Source organism: Amia ocellicauda, chromosome 14 (genome assembly GCF_036373705.1).
Source record: "Amia ocellicauda isolate fAmiCal2 chromosome 14, fAmiCal2.hap1, whole genome shotgun sequence".
Classification (NCBI taxonomy): domain Eukaryota; kingdom Metazoa; phylum Chordata; class Actinopteri; order Amiiformes; family Amiidae; genus Amia; species Amia ocellicauda.
This window is the reverse complement of record NC_089863.1, coordinates 20,304,148-20,331,379: the sequence shown is the minus strand read 5'-3', so window position 1 is coordinate 20,331,379 and position 27,232 is coordinate 20,304,148. Positions and strand designations below refer to the sequence as shown.

The window sequence follows — 27,232 nt, the reverse complement described above, 5'->3', positions numbered from 1 at the left end:
ATGGTTTCTCTCCTGTGTGAATGCACTGGTGAACTTTAGACACGTTGCCTTATTAAAGTTCACCCCACCCAGTGCGCAGCAGTACAGTTCTTCCCCTTCATCTTGTCTTGACAAGTTACTTAAAGTCTTGACACAATGGGAGCAGCTATGGCATTCCTGATGTTTCTGAGCTTGTTCTGAGGGGGGAGTGTGCGATCTGGAGGTTCTGGGACACAGCTGTGATGGGCTCAAGTATTCACCCCCTCATCAGAACTAAAATTGATTTAATTGGGTTGTGGCACGTGGAAGACACAGCAAACATACTGTAAAAGATTTTTTTGTCAGTTGAGACCAAAATGAATCATCTTCGTCTAAATGCAAAATGCTAAGTGTGGCACAAAGCCAAAGCTGCTCATCTTCTTGAGAACAGCATCCTCATGTTAAAGCATGGTGGTGGTGGCAGCATTGTGTTATGGGGATTCTCAGGACTGATGGCAAGATGGATGGAGCCAAATACAGAAAAATCCTTGTGGGAAAGCTGCTTCAGTCTGCAAGAGACCTTGGACTGGGACAGGGGTTCACCTTCCAGCAAGACAATGATATTAATCACAGAGCAAAGGCTACACTGGAGTGGTTTAAAAACAAGAAGCTGAGTGTCCTAGAATCTCCCAGTCAAATCCCAGACCCCAATGCAATTTACTTGAAAGGTGCGGTTAACCGAGCCCATTCAACTTGAGAGAGCTTGAGCAATTTTGCCAATAAGAATGGGAAAAGTACAAGGCTGGTAGAGACTTACCCAAAAAGACTTGCAGCCAAACATGGTTCTCAAAGTAGTGACGCAGGGGGGTGAATACTTATGCAACTAACACATTTCAGTTTTTTGTTTAATTAACTTTTGTTTAACAATACAAAATGCACCTTCAAGGTGTTGTATATGTGGTGTTAATCAAAGGAGAGAATCCCAATTAAATCAATCTTAATTCCCTGATTGTAATCTAACAATCAAGGATTGTATTATTAGTAGTATATCTTAGCAGATAACGTTTATTTACTGGATTTGTAGGCTACTGTACAAAGCGCAAACTAATCGTTCTACCGACTATTCTACTTATTACCAAGCAATGAATTAAAGCTAGTTAGTTACCGTCCGCTGCTGCCCGGGTCTCCCCCTCTCTCCTCCCGGCTCCTCGGCTCTGCACAGGCGGCCCGTCCGCTCCGGAGCTCCAGTGACACACAGCCGCCTCCCCCGCCACCATGAGCTCCTGCAGCCTCCGCCTCAGCGCCTCGTTTTCTCTCTGTCTGCGGGTTATTTCCACCCGGGACTCCGACACCGTCTCTTCCACCGCCTTCCAGATCTCACACAGGGCGGCTCTCATCAGCTCGGCCAGCGCCGAGGACAGGCGGCCGCTCAGAGCCACTTTTTCTGTCAGAGAGACACTACAGTGACAATATGTCTCACAGGTCAATAACTAGTTAGTTGTTGTCAAATGGCAGCAATGAGAGACGACTGACCGCAGCTTCCGTGTTACAGCGATATTATTATGATGATGAGAGTTAATGCGACGATATAGATTGAACAGAAATGTTGTTTGTTAATGAACCGGTCATTATCTGGTGCGGTGTGACTCCGAATCCAGCGCCCCTACGAGTCATGTGTCCCGGGTTGCTTTGCGCTTGATTAATAATGTATTAATAAATTCATTTTATTAGCACAGGGCTAATTAAGTGCTGTGGGAAGAGATGCGTCTTGAGTAAGTGCCGGAAGGAGGTCAGGGACTCTGCTGGTTTGACTTCGGTGGGCAGGTTGTTCCACCACTTAGGGGTCAGAGATGAGGAGGAGCGGCTCTGCAGCCTAAATCGAAGTCAAATCAGAAGCGCAATAGAAAATGTATCAAAATAAGTCATCAGTAAATCATGTCATGTTTGTCATTTTTGTTTAATAAATGAAATTCTGAATTAATGGTTTACACATTTCTGCTTTGATTCTTTAACAAATTTAATAAGCAAGTAAATAATTTGTTTTAACACCTGCTCACTGATTGGGTCAGGAAGAACTGTCACTCAAACCTGCTGGACCAATGGAGACCCAGGATCCACGCCTCCCTGACAAAACAGCACAAAACTCGCAACGAAAAAAAAAAAATCGAAAGCAAAGATCGCAGCATCGTAAGCAAACACAGGGACTGCAGGCGATTTTTGCTCTCGATTTAACATTATTTGCTTTCAAGGTTTTAGTTTTTTCTGCTTTCGATATATATATTTTTGTTTACAATTCTATACATTTTGCTTTCGATTGTTTTATTTTTGATCTCAACATTTTTTGATCTCACATTTTTGTTTACAATATATATATATATATATATATTTTTTTTTTAATTAGTTACTTATGGCGCTAATTTGAGCCCATAGCTTTCTCCTTAAGTCCAAGTCCAGTGCGGGGGTTAGGGGCATTAACCATTGTGGGCACTGCATCCCATTTCAATCCAGCATGGCTACAAGATAATCAAAAACATAAATTGATACCCTTTATTGGCTGAGTTTTTTTTTTATATATATATATATATATATATACACTCACCTAAAGGATTATTAGGAACACCATACTAATACTGTGTTTGACCCCCTTTCACCTTCAGAACTGCCTTAATTCTACGTGGCATTGATTCAACAAGGTGCTGAAAGCATTCTTTAGAAATGTTGGCCCATATTGATAGGATAGCATCTTGCAGTTGATGGAGATTTGTGGGATGCACATCCAGGGCACGAAGCTCCCGTTCCACCACATCCCAAAGATGCTCTATTGGGTTGAGATCTGGTGACTGTGGGGGCCAGTTTAGTACAGTGAACTCATTGTCATGTTCAAGAAACCAATTTGAAATGATTCGACCTTTGTGACATGGTGCATTATCCTGCTGGAAGTAGCCATCAGAGGATGGGTACATGGTGGTCATAAAGGGATGGACATGGTCAGAAACAATGCTCAGGTAGGCCGTGGCATTTAAACGATGCCCAATTGGCACTAAGGGGCCTAAAGTGTGCCAAGAAAACATCCCCCACACCATTACACCACCACCACCAGCCTGCACAGTGGTAACAAGGCATGATGGATCCATGTTCTCATTCTGTTTACGCCAAATTCTGACTCTACCATCTGAATGTCTCAACAGAAATCGAGACTCATCAGACCAGGCAACATTTTTCCAGTCTTCAACTGTCCAATTTTGGTGAGCTTGTGCAAATTGTAGCCTCTTTTTCCTATTTGTAGTGGAGATGAGTGGTACCCGGTGGGGTCTTCTGCTGTTGTAGCCCATCCGCCTCAAGGTTGTACGTGTTGTGGCTTCACAAATGCTTTGCTGCATACCTCGGTTGTAACGAGTGGTTATTTCAGTCAAAGTTGCTCTTCTATCAGCTTGAATCAGTCGGCCCATTCTCCTCTGACCTCTAGCATCAACAAGGCATTTTCGCCCACAGGACTGCCGCATACTGGATGTTTTTCCCTTTTCACACCATTCTTTGTAAACCCTAGAAATGGTTGTGCATGAAAATCCCAGTAACTGAGCAGATTGTGAAATACTCAGACCGGCCCGTCTGGCACCAACAACCATGCCACGCTCAAAATTGCTTAAATCACCTTTCTTTCCCATTCAGACATTCAGTTTGGAGTTCAGGAGATTGTCTTGACCAGGACCACACCTCTAAATGCATTGAAGCAACTGCCATGTGATTGGTTGGTTAGATAATTGCATTAATGAGAAATTGAACAGGTGTTCCTAATAATCCTTTAGGTGAGTGTATATATATATATATATATATGTATATATATATATGTATATATATATATATATATATATATATATATATATATATATATATATATATTCTATTTGATTGTGATATTTGTTTCAGTATATACATACACATTATACGGCCTCTTGAACTGGCTCGGGTGAAAATGTGCGCTGCAGCTGTAGCTCTGATGGAGCCGCTGAGAGCTCATCCCCATCAGATGCATCCCTGAGATTGTGCACCCACCTTGCACACCTGTACACTTATTCATTTACCTTATAGCTACATTACAATTTCGATATTACAACCAACTACAAAGAACTACTGAGAAGAAAAAAACAAGGCTACATGAATTCTAAAGCAGGAGGGGAAGTTTAGGCCACAGGCAGACTATGTAGTCTGATTGTGTACGTTTGGGTTGGGAACTGTAAATTAGCATTCTTTAACACCTTATAACAAAGTGGTGTCCTCCCGCCATAGCATGTCTTACAGACAATAATAGGTTATCAATTAATTGAATTCGGCCACTGTATTTAATTTAATAACCCCATTCTTACTTAGAGGCATATCCATATAAATCGAAATGAATATGATTGTTATGGCTACTGTAGGACCTGCAGTTTCTAAAAGGAAGACTACAGTACAGTAGTAGGCAAAATAAACGTGATGTTAGCAGGTGTGCGTATCTAGCGCTAGCATCGCTCACACCTGAAAAAATTTTTTACACTTCTGTGAATTTTACCTGTCAGGGTCTTTAGGAAACGGAAAGGGAAGACTATGTTTACTATCGAACTGACAGTTGTTGCAGTTAATTGATGAACACAACTTTCTGATGTTTTTCCAATTAGACTTCGCTTTCGGGCTCATGGTGTCGGTGTGTAACTGCTGTCCCACAGTCCAAAATGGAGGCAGCGCTACCGCCGCGCCGTCTAGGGGCGGTTGTCGTCCAATCACCAGAGCTTCGTCTCTTGTCCTATGTCTTTGGTCGCGTTCTCCTATCCCACAGCTCAATGCGCTATGTCTGACGTCACACGCAGCAGACTGAAGAACGGGGCTGCGTCCCAAATCGCACCCTCGCGCCTACACCCTTTGACAAGTGTGCACTTTGCGTGACGTTGCGCTGACGTCACAGTGCACTAGAGTGAGGAGGGTGCAGGTGAAGCTAAAAGCGCTCAGTGGGACTCACCTCAGCGCCAGCATTCAGCGCCTTTGCCTTTGACCGAAAAAGTACCTACGCAACCTTCATCTATGCAAGTTATCTGTGTTTGTATTTAATTAAAATAATAATAATTTTCAAATGCATTGTTCGTTAATATCACCTCCTAGTTTTATAGGATACTACTTCAGTAATTAATTAATTGATGGGTGCCGATATGTTTTTTAGCTGAACTTTCTATTCATATATTTAAATCATCATTATATAATAATTGTATATTATCTATCTAATTTCCTTGATACATAATTTAACAATATCTACAACGGTCTAGCATTACATTACATTTATATACACCCGCCGCTGCTATATTTTCCAGTTGACGCGCCTTTAACGCCCAGTTTGGGATTCAGCGCTAAACGCTTCGCATCGGCGCGCTCTTCTGTTCACTCCGCCCAGCAGCACTGAAGCGCAAACAGCTGATTGGGCTCCTTCACTCGCTCCTGAGGGAAGGACAGGGCTCAAGATGGACACCGGAGCACCGCCGCCCCGCAAGGGAAGGGGACGAGGGAACAAGTGTGCGATGTGAGATGCAGGATGCAGCCCGGCTTTCCAAAAATCCTTTATTTAAACAAGATATATTTCAACCCCGCCATTTCTTTCTTTGAGCCGCAATGCATTGTGGGAATCGCACAGACTTCCGGTGGGACTTTTCTCCCTATCTACATAATGGAAATTCTGCCTCATTTCATATTCAAAAACACTATTTAATTTTTTAACAAGATGCACCTGGATTGTATTACAGACACCCCTTCTTAACACATACGACTTATTATTTCAACCAGCAATGTTTTTACCTGGACTGACAAGAACGCTTTATCACCGAAGTGCTGTGTCTATTATAGCGGCTTCATGAAGATTCAATGAACAAGAATGCTGAGGCAGAGCCTTGATCTAGGAGGCGGGTTTGTTATCAATGAGAATGGCTGCAGTTAAAAAAAGAATAGATAGTTTGTGGATTAATATAATAATTAGTATTATCATTGTAAGTAGATGTAATTCGAAGGCCACGACACAACCAATTAAAATAAGTATCTCTTTTCCGTTTTCCGCTGGATGATATCCTGCACATTTTACTTTTTATTTAATACAAAAAATACCGAACACTTCCGAGACATTATTATTACTGATTTCCTCAATTATAAATTACAATAATAATAACACACGCTCTCTCTTATAAGTTGCCGCCAATTTGTCATCCGTCTATAGTCATTAAACCAGGCCTCAGGTTTGCTGTGTGCTCATGAATATTCATGAAGCCGCTAATAGAGGATAGGAAGAGAAGCGCCACCGGAAGTCTGTGTGACTCCCATAATGCACCGTTTCGGAGCACGACCCATGATTCAGTTCGAGCGGAAGTAAACAGTGAGGACGGCGGGTGTTGTGCGAGGTAAAGCCGTGCATGTGCTTTTGTTGAGAAGGTCGTGTTTTAAAACACGGCGGTTCAGAATTTGAAATCAAATCCAGCAGACGTGATACTATTTTGACTACTATTACTTTAACTATAATAGCATCGTCTGTACTGAACAACAATGGCCCTCTCTCCGTGTCTGAATGCCCGCCTGTCCTCGGCGCTGGCCGAGCTGATGAGAGCCGCCCTGTGTGAGATCTGGAAGGCGGTGGAAGAGACGGTGTCGGAGTCCCGGGTGGAAATAACCCGCAGACAGAGAGAAAACGAGGCGCTGAGGCGGAGGCTGCAGGAGCTCATGGTGGCGGGGGAGGCGGCTGTGTGTCACTGGAGCTCCGGAGCGGACGGGCCGCCTGTGCAGAGCCGAGGAGCCGGGAGGAGAGAGGGAGACACCCGGGCAGCAGCGGACGGTAACTAGTTAACTTTATTTGATTGTTTGGTAATGGGGGAGAGGAAGGCGTTCAAGGTTTAACTTGCCCATTGTACAGCAACGTTAAAATCCAGTAGTAAAAATACATCTGCTAATAATAATAAAACAAAATATGTAAAAAATAAGTTATTTTCAAGATGCAAAACAGGAGACACTTCACACAGAGAGGCGTCACAATCTGAACAAAATCCCCAGCGATGTGGTTGAAGCTGAAAATTTGGGAAATTTTTAAAATAGACTGGATAGGATCCTTAGATCACTTCGATATTAATGGAAACCAAACCAGCACGATGGGTCGAATGGCCTCCTCTCGTTTGTAAACCTTGTTCTTATTTCTCCACTGATTTCTGAAGAACGATGGCTTGGCTCAGTTGTTTTCCTTAGTGAAATGAACTCAAATCCACATTGTTGCGTCATTGTGCGGAGTTCTCTAGTTCTGCCCGGATCTGTACAGTTGGGTGATTTTCACGAAATTCTCATTTCAGAGTGTTGCTCTTTGAGTTTTATAAAAATGATATTCACCAACACATTTTATTTGGAGTGTGCTTAGTAGGGTCTAAAGTCACATAAATGTTAATGTGAAAGAGACTATTCACTTATATTTTTAATACATTTTAGTGCTTTTTTTGTACCAAGTGAATGACATTTTTGTGAATGTTTCTTGCATTTAAGATAATCAGGGCGGGCTCCATGCATAGGCTATACAGTCGGTCACCTTGGCTGACATCCATCGAGGGGGTTAAGATTAAAACGCATTACTTGATTTTATGCATAATATTGCCTACTTTTAAATTAATACAAACATGATAATTGATGCATTTGTAGTTGAAGACCCCTAGACCCTCCTCAGTACCATTTACTCTCATAATAAATCACATTCCAGGTCTATACTTAAAGCTGGTATTTGGGGTGGCCAATCCAAAATCTTGACTAGGGTACAATCAAAGACAGCCCTGAAATTAATAGTACTGCTATAATAACAAAAAAGAAACAGAAAAAAACATTGTGTAGGAAAGTGAAAAAACTGTTCTGTGTTTCATATCAAAGGAATATCCACAGTTGATAAACTTACTTTTAAAACCTGGATATGTTAAGGTTTTACCATTTAGTTTCATAATGTTTTTTTATATTCAGATCATCACACCAAAGTTTCAAGGTTGGTTTCATGAGAATCACCCAGTTACATATGTCACGTAGCTCTAGAGTCAACAGTTTTAAGATGTGTGCTACATTGAGACACCTGTACAGCATACAAAAACATGACTACTGCCCCTGTCAGCAGAGGCACATTTAATCAACCATCTATACTGTTGTTATTTGCTTAGAGTATTGTGAAATGGAGAGATATAATGCATGACAAAAAAACATAGACAACAGTGAAGGAAAAGGAGATGCTAACTGCCTTTCCTTTTCATAATAGACCAGTTAATACTGAATGTTAAAGAATACGAAAAGGGAAAAGAAGGAACACATGCTCTTTCAATACAGATGCATACATTAACACATTTTATACATGTATTATTGAGAAGGCTGATTTAATTATGTTAATTGGATTGATACATATTGACAGTAGGTTCTACATACCTCAAACCTTGATCTTTTCCCTTCTTGATAAAAGGCAACAGCCTTACCCTGTTGGTGTGAATTGTATTTGATATACTCAAATTCTAAGTGATTTAAATGGAAAATAAAATGTGTGTATAATTAAATGCTTGATATTTTGGAATATTACATTGAAGATTTTAATTCTTTCAGGATAATACACTTTAATAGTCTGTTTGAGTAATGGGTAAAAACTTTATGAATCTCTGGAAGGGATGATACGATTTTGATGATGAATAAGCCATGCATTAGAGATTTATTGTTTTGATGACTTTGGTGTTTATTACACTTTAATGTGAAAGTGTGTGAAAGAAAGTTAAGGAGTAAAATCACATTACAGCCCTGATGTTGCTGCACATCTACACTGTGAAATGCTGCCGTCACTTTTACAGCTGTGACTGTTTGCTTGATGTTGAGCTTTTGTAACTTATTGCTTTTTTAAATTTTGACATGAAATGTTTTTGGTATAGATACATTTTTACACAGTGCATGGATGCTATTATAACCTGTACTAGTGGTCTGCTTTCAGAGTTGCTGTTCTCAATGCTGTTGTCCTGTCTTTTCTCCCCCAGGAGCTGTAGAGGCCAGCGCTCTCCCTGACTCTGGGGAAAGGGCTCCCATTGAGCAGCAGCCCTGTGAGCAAGAGTGGGGCTCCAGTCTGAGGCAGGACACAGAGCCCACAGATACTGAAGACAAACAGGGCCTGACTGATCAGCTCGGGATCAGACAGAGTGAAGAAAAGCTCATTGGACTGGAGTCTGGCCGCAGGGCAGAGCCACAGACAGAAGATTATACACAGGGACAGAGAGCGGGTGCTGAGCTGGTCTCTACCAGAACACAGTGTGAACCTACTCTTTTGTTAGATCACATTAAAATAGAGGATGACACTGCTGTTCGCGCAACGCAGACTCCTTTCAAAGATGCACTCCATGATATCAAACCTGAGATTGTTATAGAAAGCATCTGTAACCTGCCAACTGAGCCCCCTCCTGTAGATAGACAGCTTGACCCTCAGTCTACTGCCCCGAGGACAGAGCTCTGTGGAGGGAGTGACAGTGCAGTAGGGGCTGAGAGCCCATCATCACAGCGCAGAAAGCTGCGTCCCAGACCCTCCACCTCCCACACTCCTCCCTCACGACACAATCGTAAGCATCGGGACCGCCATAGCTGCTCCCAGTGTGAGAAAACGTTCCGTGACTTTGCAAGCTTTAAAAAACATGCATGTATTCAGACGGGAGAAAAACCATTCTGCTGCACTCAATGTGGAAAGAGCTTCACTCTGGAAGGAAGCCTTAAGACTCATCAGCGCATTCACACAGGAGAGAAACCGTACAGCTGCAAGCAGTGTGGGAAGCGCTTCAGTCATTCAGCAAGCTTGAGTTATCACCAGCTCATTCATACTGGGAAAAAACCATACAGCTGCAACCAATGTGGGAGGAGCTTCACTCTTGCAGGAACCCTTAAAACTCACCAACGCATTCACACGGGAGAGAAACCATACTGCTGCTCCCATTGTGGGAAGAGCTTCAGTCAGGCAGGAAACTTTAAATCTCACCTGCGCATTCACACGGGAGAGAAACCATACTGCTGCCCAACGTGTGGAAAGCGGTTCAGTCGTACAGGAAGCCTTCATTATCACCAGAGGGTTCACACAGCAGATAAATCGAATTAAGACAGTTAAGCAAGCAGATGGAAATCCCAGAAATATATGCCAAGACAACATTATTCTTTTCCATAGGGAACAGAGGCTTATTGGGTTAATGAGAACACAATGGGAAACTTGAATATAGCTTTAAATGTAGCATCCAGCAGGCTTCTATTGTTTTCTTTATGGTTGCAAAAAAAATGCTTTCCCACAAATTGATTAATGATAGTTCAGTATAGTCTATAAATCCAGTCACAGCCATCGTTTGAATTAGCTGTTTGGTGATTCATTATTCATCTTTTTTTTTTTTAAACTCTTATTTATTTATCAATTCCTTTAGCGTAGAGAGTGAACTGATTGAGTTGAGTTACGAAGTGGGGGTTTAATTTATAGACTAATCTTTTCATAGAAATCAATTAACAGTTTACACCACGAAGTGGTACCGTTTCACTACCATAGTAGTCAACAGTCATTTTCATGAATAATAAGATAAGGGCAGCACATTAGACTAAACCGCTTATCAGTTCTCTGATGAGCACATTATGAGTAACTACCACAATATAGTGGGTGGTTTTGACATACCTGTGACTGCAATTTAACTAAACAATAAAAAGTTAGAAACATGCTTTTTTGCACCTCATGATATTAGTCACTGTTCTTCTCCTGCAATTTCAAATAAATGGTTTAAATTTCTCTTCCGATCATGTCAGAAACACTGACAGGCACCAGATGTGTAAAACTGTATTAGACTGGTCTAAACCATTAGTTAGACCAGGCTAATGCAAGTTATTCAGTTGCATAAAAATGAGGTGAAGACTCCTATTGGCTCACACACACACTGCTCTCCAGTCCACCAGCAGTCACCCAAAACATCAGAGACTGCTCCCCTAAGACTAACTCTGTGGTCCGTTTAATTCTGAGGGAGGTCCTGCTCCACTATCTAGATGTTTCCTTTTAAGTATTTGTTTTAGCATATACTTTATAATTTCTTGACTGAGATTGTGATGTACAGCCTGCACAACTGCAACTCCACAATAAGCATGTTAGTGTTGCTGTCCCAGTGATTTCTCTCCTCATTATCTTCTGTATCATACTTAGGTTTGTATATGCTTACATTTCATTAATGTTCCTGGAGTACACAGCCATTTCAGCTCTATTTATTGCATACATTATTATAAGCAAAGTTATTGTAAATGTAAACCCAAGATAAATGTAAACCTTATGTTTATGAAATACCTTTAGACTTTTTAGCCAGGACTGATGCATGGTGGAATACCTCGCCATGCTTAATACCTACATCATACAGGGGGTGGGGGGGATTAAAAGGCAGAATAGTTGTGTAAAGGAATTAATAACACTTAAGTTCAGAATAATACAAATATCTGAAGAGTGAGATCTGTAAAACAATGCACATTATTCTGACAATTGTTTTTTTAAGTAGTTATGGTCGTTTTTTCTTTTTTTTTTAAGCTTCTCAATGTACTAGTTTTTTTTTTTTTGTAATGTACATTTATGCTAAATAAGTATTAAATAACACTAAAACCCAGCAAATCATGCAAATATCTGAGTGTTGTGATAACTGGGTTTAGATGTGAAGCATGTGCACAAGGCAGACTGTAACCCTGCAGGCCTTTCCTGTAGTGTCACCCTGTTGCAGAATGACTTGTCTGATCCGAACCCATTCCTCCATAACGTTTGACCTCATCCTGGGCTGCTACTCTAGTAACCTATCCCACTGTGTTATGTCACCTCAACACAGCTGAACTCTTTGACACCCCTCATTGTGTCAAACCAGGACAGCTACACCAGGTAGAGCAGTAAAAACAAGAGGCAAGAAGAGGCCTTATACTAAGATTTTATTAAAGTTTTAAGTCACTGCTCATGATCACAGGTTATGGGAAAAGATGCCAAAAACAAATGGCCAATCAAATGCATACACTTTCCACCACACAAAACAGAACTGTCAGTGTGAAATCTACAAATAAGACAGGCTAAGAAAGCATAGGATGTACAGTGTAATGTATAGAGTAGAATTTAAAAGTGAATACATTCATCAAGGTGAAGTGACTAGTTTGGAAGGTTACTTAAAACCTTGATGTATGCAAAAGATATTTAAGTTGCTACTGTATAGTACTGTGATTTGCCATCAGACCAGATATCTTGTCAGGTTAATACATTTCAATTTTTAAAACTGTCATATTTGTCTTTTTTTACAACCAGGCTCCTCCACGAGCCACACGTCTCTTTTTACGGTGCAGGCTACACAGCCCGCATGAGAGATTCACACTGATTGGAAGAGAGGCACATCCCTGCCAACGATACTGCAAGCCTGCAGACGCCCAGGAAGCTGGTAGGAGATGCTCAATTTTGATGAGCCCTTCCAATTTAACCCACCCCAGCCCGGGCAGCGCTAAGTCATTTGTGCGCCATTGTTGAGCTCTCCTGGTCACCATCAGCTAACGATAAGAGCTGGAATCAAACTGGTGTACACCTCAATTCATAGGGCTCAGTCTGAGTGAGTGTCTGATGCATATTAGAAAAAATAAATAATCTGTATATTGGTTTTATTATTTTATTGTCTGTTGATTAAAAGTGTCTCCAGAAAAAGAAGTCAGTCGTTGTGAATTTATTCTAAATTTGCATTTATTTTAATAAAAAAATTGAAAACTACATGGATCCAATGTTAGTGTAGTTTCCTACTCAGATTTGCATATTTCTGATCAAATCTGTGCGGTCAGGTACAAATCATAAACCACAGACTGTAAGCTCTGAGCAGGTGCTACTGACACCGACACGGCTACATAACTGCAGCAATTCCCTAGCACTGTTAAAAAAAAAAAATAATAATAATTACAATAATAAAACATTCAATAGAAAGCATATGGCAATACATTCAACAGATTATATGTGTGTGTGTGTGTGTGTATATAAGACTTTTAAAGCAAAATATTCTTACATTCAGAAGTTATTAATATAAATCTGTATTTATAAAAAAATCTATTCAAATCTGATGCCCCGTAGCCGGACTCAGCACTGTTCCTCTGCCCCCTGTATCTCACCCTCCTCAGAGGGGAGACAGTGAGGGACTGAACAATCTTCAGGTCCCTGTAGTGAGAGAGTGAGCAGTGGGTTAAAGAGTGAGCCCTGTGCTAATCTGAACTTGATAGCAGTTAAATATATTTTAAAAAGCATCTTACAATAAATAAAGCTTCCACTGAGTACAGGTTTCTGTTTTTCTATAGGCAGGTGGGTCAAAGTTTTGATGTTTTGGAGTGGTGGATTGACTAGATCAGGGGAACTTGACGGCGTTACAGTGCCAGTCCATTGGACATTGACATTGGACATTGTTTTATACAGTTTATATTCTGGGCTTGTGAAACATGTCAGGAAATACTTCAGTTTGTAAGTTAGTTACCCTGACCCTCTTAACCTCTACACAAATGCCAACCTGCTTAATTATCAATCACTTATTTATGAGAATGTAAAAAAGATGGTGGTGTATATTTTACCTTAGACTGCATTCTCTTTTTCAAGGTAGTTCCCAATGTCATCGTAGACGGATGGATCTGATGGAAACAGTCAGATACTAATACCTAATACCTAACACTGCCAGCAGCATGAAAGCCCACACTAGTGCCTGCAAGTGTCAGACTGGGGGCATCCCAGTCAGAGTTATTTTCGTGTGACTTCAATTTCTTTCAAATTAAAACCCAACATGAAGATGAAGATGGCTTGGTAGGGGAGCATTATTAAAATGGTGATATTGTACAGCAGGGTTGAGCCATTCCAACCTGTGAAGGTGTCAGGGGGTCCTAGTTTTAATTTCACCTCAGGGCCTTAAGAAATTAATTGATTGAAGTTGGTATGAGGCTCACATGTCCAATGCCCTGTTGATTCCAGGGATTAATCAGTAGGTTATTGAAAGGTGGCTATGAAAAGCCCACAGGAACCTCTTCTCGGGAGGAGTGGGATTGCCTACTTACACACAAGTGAGGAGGTACAAAGGCTATAATAGTTACAAAGAAAATATTAAAACACATTATAAAATAGTCAGAAAGCTATCCTGTTGGTGTCAAATTGTCACAAGAAGACAAGATCAACACACCTCGTTCATGAACACAGTCATTCTCTGGGGACTGCTTCTCTTGCGTCTCTTGGCTATATTCACAATCCATAAGATTTAGTGCTTCAGGAAAAACAGCATCGTTTTCTGCCTCAGACAACACATATGCAAAAACAAATGCAGAAATAAATACTGTGGAAAGATCACCCCCTAGTGGGAGCAGTGACAGCACCCAACCACAAGATCCTCCCGGCTCCATGCTGCAAAAGACTGCTGTTGATGTTTTATTGACAGGTTTATGTCAATGCTTGAACGTGTGATCTGAGGTGTATTGGGAATCGGCTGAGAGGGACTCACCACTGCTCAGACCCTCGTTGACATAGCTGTACTCTTCAACATCATCATAATTTACTTCTTTCGATGCCTGACTCTCCTCTTTCTCGGCCCAGTCACAACCAGTATCGTCATAGTCTTCTAGCAACAGATGACAAATGAGCAAACAAATCAAACAAAAAAAAAATGTAATAAGAAGAAAACAATTGTCAAGTATTTAATCTTGATGCTGATTGCTTTCTAGGTCAATCAATGATGCCCATGGCTGTGCCTGTCCCAGACCCTCACTGTGCCCTGCTGCTTTCCTTCCCAGAGGTTTCCTTTCTATCTGGTTTTACTGATGCACATCTTCATCTCCACAACACACACAGCTATGTCACTCATACTACAGCTGTTAAGGAATTTAAAGCAACTATTAATTTAAAAGCAATTGAAGGAAGTGCATTACAGTTTACTTAATTTCCAATCATCAGCATTATATTTCTTAACAGCAGTGAATCAGTCCAATCCCCATTGCTACCTGTGTGTGAGAGCCTGGCCTCCAGCTGTCCTGTCCCAGAATGCACTGCATGACTGCTTTGAGGCTGGCAGTGGGACCCAAACTCCTCTGACCTTACGTCTGCAGGACAGACACAGGAAACACACACTGACTGTGAATGTAAGGTACCTTTCCCAACAGAAAATGTTTTTATTGTTCAATTCCAAAGCAAAGAATAATTTGATTTAACATATGGTAAAATATAAACAATTACTGACTTTGAGACTCCTAGTTCCACACATTTCTGTGTCATGAAAAACAAATAAAACCCCCAGTGATGACTGGTCAATCAAAATTAGCATTTGTGTTAAAGTGCAGGGCATATTGCTGCCTAAAAATAACATTCCAGTTACTGGTTTTCCTATAACCTATTTCCGCTACTTCCAAAACACAGAAACCAGTGAACACAGAACTACATACATCAGCTGCGAACACAGATTTGTAGACTGCAGAATGTTGTCAAAACAATGTAAAATAATATTTATTAAACTGCATTCCAGAAGAGATATATTGACCAAAGACAATATATGGAGAATTAAAAGCTGATTTAAGTTAAATAAAAAAACATTTAATACAATTTACCTTAGATATTTTCTGTGGTTAAGAAATTACATTTTAATGATGCAGCATCTAAATTAGTATACATAATTATCTCCTTCAAATGAAAATCAAATAATTAGATGAATCAAATGGATAATAGCTTGAAAGTGCTGCATTTACAGGACAGTAGACCTCTGGTTGGTTGGGGGAATAGAAACAATTTACAAACCTGAGAAGGAAAGTGTTTATTTTTTCTTGATGTTAAAGCTGGCATTAATCTCTTCATAAACTGCTTCATAATTTTCAGATGAACCTGTAGGACAGATATTTTAGTTTTTACCATGTCATAATAGAATTACAATCTAACATATTAAAAATATACCGGAGCAATTATGAAACTCAGTCCCAGATTTATGAGAAAAGTATACTTCATTATCTATTATTCTGTAATAAACACACAGTATAACACCAGTCTTCTATGAAATCTAGCCTGTGGTTTTCACACCTATACAACACCCTTGTTGTTGGCACACATTCTTCTCAAAACTTGTACTTCACTGCCAAATGCTAACCATAATAAATCTAAATAATCTAATAATAATGTAAATTAACTACAGGTTGATCTCACTGACAATGATAGACTACAAACATCATACACAGTTATGTACCCACCTCTCCGCTTTCTGTCTTTGGGTGTTTTCATGTAAAGGGCAGATGACACCGCACATAAGGCCACTCCCAGAACAAAACACATGACAGTCAGAACCCAAACCCCTGGTGTTTCTTGTTCTCCTGGAAAATACATAAAAACCACTGCTTGTACTGTAGGCCTTTATATACAAGTATAATGTCCCACTGGATAGCACAAACATTACATTCACCATAGAAGGTAAAAGAAGGAATAAAATCCCAGTTTAAAATAGGATAAAATATTCAGAGATTATTATTTTTTTGTTTCTGTTTACACATTTGATATTGTTTATGTTATTATTTTGTGTTCTAGAATACGTGTGTGTTCTAAAGACTGTGATTTGGTTTAAACCATATTCTGATTTCAGATGTGATGCTGGAAAGCTTTACCTTTGACTGTGGTAGTGGTGGCAGGTTCTGAAAAATAGATTTATATAACAGATATACATAAAAGAAAAGAAAATCACCAGCAATCTAAATTACACCCAAAACAGTGACATTATAGGCTGTAACTCATGTTAAGCTTAATGATGAAAAAAAAGCAATATAACACAGATATTATAAACACTGAAGTAATATGTAGTAAAAGCCATCTAACATTCTTTTAACTCTGGTTAGAACAGATTATAATGTTATATTTTAGTTTATGTTAATCCAGATAATCATTATTTTAAACTGTTAAATCAAATCTGACCTCATAATTCTGTCCTGTTAGGTTTGCATCCAGAGTATCAGGATGGACAAAAATCTGTAGCAGGCAATTCCCCAAGGTAACTTCATATACGAACTGGCATTAATTTATTTAATATACAATACAGAAGCAACCACACTGCAGGTCACAGAACTTCTGTTCAGACATGTCCAGTGTCCAGATTGTACCTGCGCAGACCACAGCCGCATCCTCCTTGTGTGTGCAGTCATGACTCCCCGGGGGGGAGGAGCGGCACTCCAGCAGAGCCCTCTCCGTGCCCCTGCAGCTCACCTCATCCAGCCACACCGTCCCACTACCTTCGCCCCATTGAGCTCCCTGGGGTGCAGAGAGGGCAGAGCCACAACCGAGCTCTCTGCACACCACATGGGCGTCCTGGAGATCCCAGGAGTCATCGCACACCGTCCCCCAGACCCCCCTGTGACACACCTCCACCATGCCCGAGCACCGCCCATCCAGCCCCACCAGCCTCAGCTGCGGCCCTGGACAAGATGGAGAGACAGTTTATAGCATTTGCTTTGACTACTGAATGTTGTGAATCAATGGGAGTTGAATTGTTGAAATAAAATCAGATTGTTGCCAATGACACCTGAAACACTTGAAGAAATACATGAATCAATCATTGTAATTATAATTTCAAGGATATATATATATTTAGGGCTGTCAATTTGTCTCATATTAATCTCATGAAGTATTTAATTCCATATTAACCTGTACAGACAGTGTCCTCCGGGGCAGTTGTTGTAGCAGGCTTTCTAGTGAAATCTGAGGAACAGAAGAAAGTGTGTTGTTACTGTAAACAGTGGTCGAAATGGGCTGGTATACAACAGTATGCCATATCGGCACTCAAAAATACCAAACATATGCTTCACTTTGACAAAGTTTATATATTTAAAATAGTAATAATAATATATATAAAAAAAGGCAGCCCTATTATTTGTTGTAAAACAAATGAGAATATATATAGTAGTTACGGTGTATGACTTCCTTCTGCAGTGCTGTGTTTTCATGGCAAAGCACCTTCTCCATAACTCGTGGCTTCTTCCTGCGCGTACGCGTACATGCGATTAAAAACAAAAGTACTATATTGATTTTCCAAGTGTGAGAAAAATAAAATAATGGATTGATTTGTTAAATGTTCAAAACTAGTGGAGGATAAATTCAAGGTTCCTGCATCTGTGGATGATGAAAGTCTTGTACAAGAATTGTCATGTAAGTTAATCTTGCAGGGGACATTTTCCTAGTTACTGGAAGAAGGAACACTGCTTGGAGAAATAAAGAACAGGAATGGCTCTCAAGTTTTCAAAACATCAATGCGTGAGCCTTGTCACGAAATGCAGAGACAGAAATCGCTCACGCAGGCAAAACCAGCAGCCTGTTGGGGTGTGCCTGTATACATTGAGCAGGGGTGCAGAGGTGGGGGGGGGTGTGCACAGATTATTTTTGGAGAATATTTTTTATATTTATTTTAATAAGGCATGAGAGTGTGACATGGAGCCTCAATGAGTGACACTTGAGAGCTATGTTAATAGTGCTTAACTTAACATCTTAACAACCCAATATTAACTAATTTATTATACTTTTTTTTGTTTTTTTTTACACATAAGCTAAATTAAAATAAAACATGAAAAACATTAGGTGAAACGATTAACATAGGCTGCAGGACTACCACAATTCTCCCCATCCCAATCTGGTACTTTTGAAATTCCATTTCGACCACTGACTTTAGAGAAAAATATTTTTCATATCAATTGTAGTATAGATGGTTTATGCTCACTTGCACACCGAATTTCTGCCTCTTCAGGGTCCTGGCACTCATTGCGCCCCCATGGTGCAGCAGGGCACTGCCACAGGACAGACTCGTGCCCTCGGCATTTCACCATATCTAACCATTTAGGACCGGAGCCTGTTTCAAACTGCTCCCCGTCCTGCAGAGAGCCGCTGTCTCCACACTGCAGCTGCCGACACACCAAGGCCACAGTGAAGGACTCCATCCCATTGGAGCACACGCTGCCCCAGGTGCCATTGTAGAGGACCTCCAGTCTCCCAGCACAGTCGTACTCAGCACTGACCAGGCGCAGCTCCTTGTGCTCTGCAGGGTCAAGACACAGCGCAACATGAGACTCTTGTCAATGAACAGTGCTTGACTCGCGAGGAACACAGATTCCAATGGACAACTCAAACAGTTTTTGGTACATCACCAAGTTTATCAAAGAAAAACTTAAAATCAAATGACTGAATATACTATGTGTTATTGTGAGTCTTACCAGAACAGACCACCCCAGCATCCTCCTTGTGTCCACAGTTCCTCCTCTTCCAGGATGCCCTGGGGCATTCCCACAGTGCTGTCTCATTTCCACGGCAAGTGACGTCATCCAGCCAGACGGGCCCGGAGCCCTCCCCGAACTCAGCTGAGCCTGTGGCTTTCAGCGCCTGGCCACAGCCCAGCTGTCTGCACACCACGCTGGCATCAGCCAGGTCCCAGAGGTCATCACACACCGAGCCCCAGGCGCCGTCGTGGTACACCTCGACTCTCCCTGCACACTGACTGCCCCTGCCGGCCAGACACACTCGCCAGTGCTCTGTGAACAGCAACCAAAGGGTCAGTGGAGCATCCTCAAGGCACTGTAGTGTGAGTGTTGAGAAGTATTAGAAAATGAGCAACACAACATCCAACCACATCCACCCCACAGTCACTGAGCACCTACCTGAGCAGCGCACCCCCACCCCCCCACTGGTGTTGTCTGGTCCAGAGCTCAGAGTGAGGGTGCAGTTGTGTAGTGCAGGTTCAATATCAACTGCTTTTATTGCCCAAGAAGATACACACAATGCTGTCTGAGACATGAGTCTGTATCTTTGTCCTGGTGTTTGCTGAATGCAGTGTGCTGTACTTGAGCAGACTACGCTGGCCACATGGCCCTGATCACAGTCCTCCTGGTGCCAGGACAGAGGGCAGTCCCCCAGGCGCCCCTCGCTCCCGCTGCACTGGAACCTGTCCTTCCACAGCGGGCTGATCCCGGCACCATAGGGGGCTCCTCTGGGGATAGAAGCAGCCCCCCCACACTGGAGGTGTCTGCAGATGACATCAGCAGTTTGCAGGTCCAGGTAGCGATCGCAGACTGAACCCCAGAGCGCTCCACGAAGCACCTCCACTCGCCCTGAGCACCGGCTCTCTCCCCCCACCAGCCTGGGACCCCCTGGTCCTGGAACAGCACACAGACATGTTGGTGGAGTTTACCACTAGAGGAGCAGTTACTTTCAAAATTAAACTGAAATAATCAAACATATAATCTATGTATGATTTATATTTTCTTTCGTATTTCTTTTAGAACCCCTATGTAGGCTTTTACAAAGACACAGCTGGCAATATTCTACCTTTAAGCATTAATGCCTGTCAAGAAATGTTTAGGTTCTCACTCACAATTACATCAACATTATTTAACAGTGAGTTAGCCTACCTGAACAAATGACACTTCTTATAATTATAAAGACCTTTAAACAAGAGTGATTTTATTAAATGCTTTGGTCTGTATTCTCAGCAGTTCACAACCATAATCATAATAATGGTCAACCAACCTGAACAAATGACACTGGCATCGTTTCTGTGGCTGCAGTTTGTCCCTTTCTTAGTGGAGACGGGACACTCAAACACAGTGGACTCGTTGCCCTGACAGTCGAGCCGTTTGTCCCACACGGGGCCCCTCCCTTCCCCATAGCGAGCCCCCCCAGGTATGGCCACAGCCTCCCCACACTGCAGCTGTCTGCACACCACACTGGCGTCCTGAAGGTCCCAGTCTGAGTCACAGACTGTCCCCCACTGGTCCCCAAACTGCAGCTCCACTCTCCCAGAGCAGGGTTCCTCACCGTCTGCGATCCGGGGCTCCCTGTGGTCTGAGAGAGAGGTAATAATGGACACCAGCTGACTCAATTTATAGCGTTGACAAGTTCTTGGCCACAAATGTCTTTCATGACCTAATCAAGTAAAACACATTTATTTACATTAGGTACATAATCTTGGATTAGAGTCATTGAGAGATTTGTTTTCTTCTCTATGCATTAAAAAGTAACCTTATAGAGCTCTGATAGCAACACCAGTGTACTGATTTACAAATACAAACCATACATATCCCAAATCATTTTTTAAGGTTTTCTGCAGTGAAAGGAGTGCGGTTCTTACCAGAGCACACAAGTCCAGCATAATCAGATTTACTATGCGTCCATATTTCTGCAGGTGCAAAATCAGTAAAACAATGCCAGAAGGAGGACTCGTTCCCTTTACAGTAAATAGGAATCTCCCACACTGCTGATCTAAATTCCCCAAAGTAGGCGTTTTTCTTCACTGCCGAAATGGATCCACAGCTCAGGTCCTTACAGATAGCATTACCCACGTCAATGGTAATGCGACCATCATAAAATGTAAATGTCATGAGTGAAGTCTTCAAATGTATTCTTCCAGCACAGGGGCTGTTACTGTTTTGCAGTGAGAAATTAGAAGCACCTGTAAGGAATATTCACAGTCAGTGTTGCAGTCATGTTCTCACATGTCTTATTCAATCACAACTCTGAGACAGTGCAATGAAACTGGAGGATGAATTGAGATTCTGTCTGATAATTATTATGTTATTACTCTCCAGATCCATTTAACAAAAAATAAAGGACAATTCTCTATGGATCCTCAGCTGTAAAACAATCATTACTCTCTGGTAATTAAGCCAACAAAGACCTAGACTTCATTGAAAATTGACCTTCCTGCAAAGCTGCAAATTACAAACTTTTACCTTATTATTATTAAATTAAGTAATTGAAAGTGGCTTTTTCCACTTCATGAAACCTTGCCTGGGTACAAGTTTGCAATTTTTTATGTACAGGTAGGGTAACAATTGATAGCATTCACTTCTTACAAAAATATATAATACATATTTGTTTCTGGGAGTTTGAGCTAGAAGTCTATTTCCACTATAGTAATACATTATATAGTTGTAAAATATAATATAGTTGTGTGGAGAGCAGGAAGAACAATTACCTTTACACATAATGTGAACGTTCATGTTGAGATCGCAGGCATGGTGGCCCCAGGGATCGGAGGCACACTCCCAGAGAGACGACTCGTTCCCAGAGCACCGCACTCGGTCCAGCCAGATGGGAACGTCATTTATATGGATTCTCATTTTCCACACTGTAAGCGCCTCTCCACAGCCAGCTTGTTTGCAGGCTACCTGGGCTTCGTTGAGTCCAAAGCCATTGCGGCACACTGTTCCCCTCTGGCCTCTGTTGTATACATCCACTCGGCCAGAGCAGCCATTCAGTATTGTCACTATATCTAGTTTTCTTTCTTCAAGGATAATTCATTATGATAAAAAATATATAAAAACAAAAGAAAGTCAGATTTTTAAGTTATTTTGTTTATTTATTTATATAAAAGTAGCCTTACCTGTACTATTCAATATTTTCTGTCCATCCAAAGACTCTGCAAGACAGTGAATCTGAATTAGAGAATTGTCGTCATTGAAATAGTTAGCGCGCACACACACACACACACACACACACACACACACACACACACACTCATATATATATAAGAACACTTTCTCTATATTAAGACCATTCCCTAGTGTTTTTAAAAATATAAATTTTTATATATATACAGAAAAACATTAACCAAGGTTATCTTTCCACATGGTAATATTTTTCACGTTTAAAAAAGTATTTGCATGTTTCACATTTCTTTCTTGCACTGAAAACGAATTGTATACAATGACTATAGTCATAGCTATTGGAAAAGAGGAGGCTCAGTGGTTTGTCACAGTCTAGCATCTATTCACTGTGTTTTCAGGTTCAAGATTTCCTTGTGGAATTCAGTACCATCTTTTCACACTTGGTTGTAATTGTTGAGAAAACCAAAAGAAAGTCACCACTGGGCAAACAAATTTAGCAGTTTTGATTAATAGATGAAAACAATGCTGCAATTTCCATGGCAGAAGGTACTAAGTGCAGTCTGTGCTGTGTCTACAGTCTTCCACAAGAGTCTTCCCACAGATTTGTGTCCCTTTGGAAGCAGACAGCCAGCAACTGCATGGGTACAGTGTTTAGTCAGGAACCCACCACTCAGTTTCGAACCATCACCTCAAACAGTCCTTCCAGCACCTGTCTGAACTGCACAGCCTTCCCATCAGCACCCCAAACACACTACGCCAAAGAACAACAACATAAAAACAGTCCCCTGAATCAAAAGTGTTTGGACACGTTCCAAGCTCAGAGGTATGATGTGATCCTAATGAGCTCATTACACTATGAACCTGCACATGGTTGCTGTTATTAAAAAAAGAGGAGAAGGAAACAGGCAAATGTATGGATTTCACTCCACAAGGAATAGGAAGGCCATACCACCAACATGTTAACTAATAAATATATTCATACTGTCAAAATGCACAATTCGTGATATACAGTAGACTCTACTATACAGAAAGCTATTGACCAGAAATAGCAGTGAAACAGGGCTCATTGTATACATAAGCTTGTTAAGGCAACATGACCCCTCTGTGAAATCAGTAGTTGATAAACTAGAGGTTTATTCTCTACTGGGTGGAGCTGTGTGGTGTGGAGCGCAAGTGTTGGCACAGTTCAAATCCTGAGCAGGACTCACTTGTACACACTAAATATATTTCTATATAATTATTATATTAACTGGGTGGGCAATAAATGGGGTTTATCCTCTTATTTCATATCCTCCTGATGAAACAATCTAATTAATGAATACAAAGACAATTTCTGTTCATATTAATTTCAACTATATTACTAATCTTCTCCATAAATAAGCTTTATTTTGTATTGTATTTTGAAATTGCCAATTTGTCTGACTGAGCCCCTCAGTCCTGGTGCACCTGCACAGATGACAGCTGCATCCCACAGGTGTTGGCTGTCCTTGACCCCCAGGGGCCCGGCCCTGCACTGTCCCAGCTCCGTCTCGTTGCCCAGGCAGTGCACTCTGCTCAGCACCCTGTACTCAGAGGCATTCTGGGAGCGGAGAAGATGGGGTGCCGACACTGCCGCCCCACAGCCCAGCTGTTGACAGAGCACCTCTGCATCGCGCAGGTCCCAGGAGTGGCTGCACACATGACCCCACTGGCCCTCGAACAGCACCTCCACTCTCCCAGCGCAGAGGCTGCTGCTATTCACCCTCACCTGGAGACCCCCTGGAAAGTAACACACAGACATTGAATAAAACAAAAAGTGCAGCACCATAAAAACATATGCAGTCACCCACAAATAACGTACTACAAAACTTAATAGCAGATTTTGTTTGACCTTCTATCTAATTAAAACCCACCATAAATTCATATAATCTGGCATGTGATAGCAACAATATGATTTGGTCAAGTGCCACATATATATAGAACCAGAGGTGTAAAAAGTACTCAAGTTATACTTGAGTAAAAATAATACTCTAATAAAAACGTACTCCAGTAAAAGTAAAGTCTCCCATTCATACAGTACTTGAGTAAATGTTTTTTTTTTAAAGTAGCTACAGTGAGGGAAAAAAGTATTTGATCCCCTGCTGATTTTGTACATTTGCCCACTGACAAAGAAATGATTAGTCTATAATTTTCATGGTAGGTGTATTTTAACAGTGAGAGACAGAATAACAACAAAAAAATCCAGAAAAACGCATTTCAAAAAAGTTATACATTGATTTGCATGTTAATGAGGGAAATAAGTATTTGATCCCCTATCAATCAGCAAGATTTCTGGCTCCCAGGTGTCTTTTATACAGGTAACGAGCTGAGATTAGGAGCACTCTCTTAAAGGGACCTGTCCACAGAAGCAATCAATCAATCAGATTCCAAACTCTCCACCATGGCCAAGACCAAAGAGCTGTCCAAGGATGTCAGGGACAAGATTGTAGACCTACACAAGGCAGGAATGGGCTACAAGACCATCGCCAAGCAGCTTGGTGAGAAGGTGACAACAGTTGGTGCGATTATTCGCAAATGGAAGAAACACAAAATAACTGTCAGTCTCCCTCGGTCTGGGGCTCCATGCAAGATCTCACCTCGTGGAGTTTCAATGATCATGAGAACGGTGAGGAATCAGCCCAGAACTACACGGGAGGATCTTGTTAATGATCTCAAGGCAGCTGGGACCATAGTCACCAAGAAAACAATTGGTAACACACTACGCCGTGAAGGACTGAAATCCTGCAGCGCCCGCAAGGTCCCCCTGCTCAAGAAAGCACATGTACAGGCCCGTCTGAAGTTTTCCAGTGAACATCTGAATGATTCAGAGGAGAACTGGGTGAAAGTGTTGTGGTCAGATGAGACCAAAATCGAGCTCTTTGGCATCAACTCAACTCGCCATGTTTGGAGGAGGAGGAATGACACCAAGAACACCATCCCCACCGTCAAACATGGAGGTGGAAACATTATGCTTTGGGGGTGGGACAGGACAACTGCACCGCATCAAAGGGACAATGGACGGGGCCATGTACCGTCAAATCTTGGGTGAGAACCTCCTTCCCTCAGCCAGGGCATTGAAAATGGGTCGTGGATGGGTATTCCAGCATGACAATGACCCAAAACACACAGCCAAGGCAACAAAGGAGTGGCTCAAGAAGAAGCACATTAAGGTCCTGGAGTGGCCTAGCCAGTCTCCAGACCTTAATCCCATAGAAAATCTGTGGAGGGAGCTGAAGGTTCAAGTTGCCAAACGTCAGCCTCGAAACCTTAATGACTTGGAGAGGATCTGCAAAGAGGAGTGGGACAAAATCCCTCCTGAGATGTGTGCAAACCTGGTGGCCAACTACAAGAAACGTCTGACCTCTGTGATTGCCAACAAGGGTTTTGCCACCAAGTACTAAGTCGAAGGGGTCAAATACTTATTTCCCTCATTAACATGCAAATCAATTTATAACTTTTTTGAAATGCGTTTTTCTGGATTTTTTTGTTGTTATTCTGTCTCTCACTGTTAAAATACACCTACCATTAAAATTATAGACTGATCATTTCTTTGTCAGTGGGCAAACGTACAAAATCAGCAGGGGATCAAATACTTTTTTCCCTCACTGTACTTAGTGTACTCAAGTACTAAAAGTTAAAGTAAATTGTGATTATAGTAATAAAGTGAATGTGCCTGTGTTTGTGTGTGAGCCTTATGAAGGGGGCACACAAGATTAATTTGATGTTTTAATCTAACATTTTAATTTCCATAAATTATCAAGCTATTTTTACAGTTCTTCAATTGCATCTTGATGAAAACCATGTCAAATGTTACATACACACACATCTTGAAATTACTTTAATTTGTTCAGTATTAACACAGGGTAACATTGGGTGATAAACACAGATGTCTTGACAAATTCAGATTTTTTCAGTTTTCTTACTACTACTCACTATTCACACACATATATATCGCAAAGAGTTATATAAAACAAAAATAAAATGTCAGATATGTACCCCTTTATTGCTCGCATTTGTTATAATGTAATCTACTGCACTGTGATGCAGGAGACCAGGTTTGAATCTTGAAACTCCCCAGTTTGTTATTATATATACTAAATATATAAATTGACATTGTCCTTGCGCATCTTAAAAACATTTGTTTCATATGAAGTGTAAACATCCCAATGGACACGATTTCAGGATTGTCGTTTAATTTACAATTATACAGCAGTGGATATTGTTGTACCTCACAAATTAACTTCTTGTTATCCATATTGTTTGTTATAGGGTGTGTGCATATTGCCACCTGGGATAACATTACTTCTGATTGGACAGATTCTTTCCAGTGGGGTTAAAATAAAGAAAATAGACAGTTTAACTATCTTAGCAGTTATACCATTTTCGCTGGCGTCCAGTGTATGGCAAAAACAGATCTTTAATCTAGTAACAGTGCCCACTAGAAATATGCATAAGTGAAGTGGGACGAGCGCTTCAGAAGAAAGCGATTCCGATTCATTTTAGGAGACTGTTAAGGTCCGAGCAATGAACCAAATTAGGGACAGCGTAGACTAATCTCTTTCAAACCCTCAAAACAGCCTTTGAATGAATCACAGCCAGGGCTGTATTAAGCCAATGGGCAACATGGGCTGAAGCCCAGGGCCCCGCCTCCTAGGTGGGCCCTGCCATCCCTTTAAAGTCAAACCGATAACAGTTGGCTAATACGAAAAAAGCATGGACTAAACTAAACAATTTGCCTTTTTAAAATATTTTGTGTCCTTTTGGCATGCAGTAGTTATTTGACGCAATAAAAAAGTCTTATGCTAGCTATACCCACTGGCGTTCAACTAAAATAAACTAAGCT

General features: G+C 41.2%; 2 protein-coding genes across 3 annotated transcripts; one reads left to right on the top strand and one right to left on the bottom strand.

Annotated features, from left to right (window-relative positions):
* Positions 1–6,305: 6,305 nt before the first annotated feature.
* Positions 6,306–17,522, top strand: LOC136767846 (uncharacterized). Of its 2 annotated transcripts, XR_010821893.1 has the most exons (3): positions 6,306–6,796; positions 8,991–12,413; positions 14,704–17,522. XR_010821893.1 is itself a non-coding variant. In XM_066721882.1 (2 exons), exons 1-2 carry the CDS (start codon positions 6,511–6,513, stop codon positions 10,088–10,090), a joined length of 1,386 nt encoding a protein of 461 aa, XP_066577979.1. In that variant the 5' UTR covers positions 6,306–6,510; the 3' UTR covers positions 10,091–12,673. The 2 variants fall into 2 exon arrangements, 1 of the variants encoding a protein (XP_066577979.1); XM_066721882.1 differs by lacking the exon at positions 14,704–17,522 and having other exon boundaries at positions 8,991–12,673.
* On the bottom strand, positions 13,161–24,151 carry LOC136767327 (scavenger receptor cysteine-rich type 1 protein M130-like). Its single transcript, XM_066721096.1, has 9 exons — positions 23,818–24,151; positions 20,603–20,827; positions 19,828–20,139; positions 19,204–19,518; positions 18,714–19,028; positions 17,300–17,418; positions 17,107–17,254; positions 14,484–14,600; positions 13,161–13,168 (listed from the first exon to the last, which is right to left on the bottom strand). Exons 1-9 carry the CDS (start codon positions 24,149–24,151, stop codon positions 13,161–13,163), a joined length of 1,893 nt encoding a protein of 630 aa, XP_066577193.1.
* Between the last annotated feature and the right edge of the window lie 3,081 nt (positions 24,152–27,232).

Excerpts from the sequence above, each read along its gene's own strand:
- LOC136767327 (XM_066721096.1), bottom strand. The coding sequence starts at position 24,151 with ATGTCTGTGTGTTACTTTCCAGGGGGTCTCCAGGTGAGGGTGAATAGC. Across the intron at positions 20,828-23,817 it reads TGCAGCTGTCATCTGTGCAG|ACCACAGGGAGCCCCGGATC; the intron begins GTGCACCAGGAC and ends CCTCTCTCTCAG. Across the intron at positions 17,255-17,299 it reads ATCTCCAGGACGCCCATGTG|GGAGCTCAATGGGGCGAAGG; the intron begins GTGTGCAGAGAG and ends TCTGCACCCCAG.
- LOC136767846 (XM_066721882.1), top strand. The coding sequence starts at position 6,511 with ATGGCCCTCTCTCCGTGTCTGAATGCCCGCCTGTCCTCGGCGCTGGCC. Across the intron at positions 6,797-8,990 it reads CACCCGGGCAGCAGCGGACG|GAGCTGTAGAGGCCAGCGCT; the intron begins GTAACTAGTTAA and ends TTTCTCCCCCAG.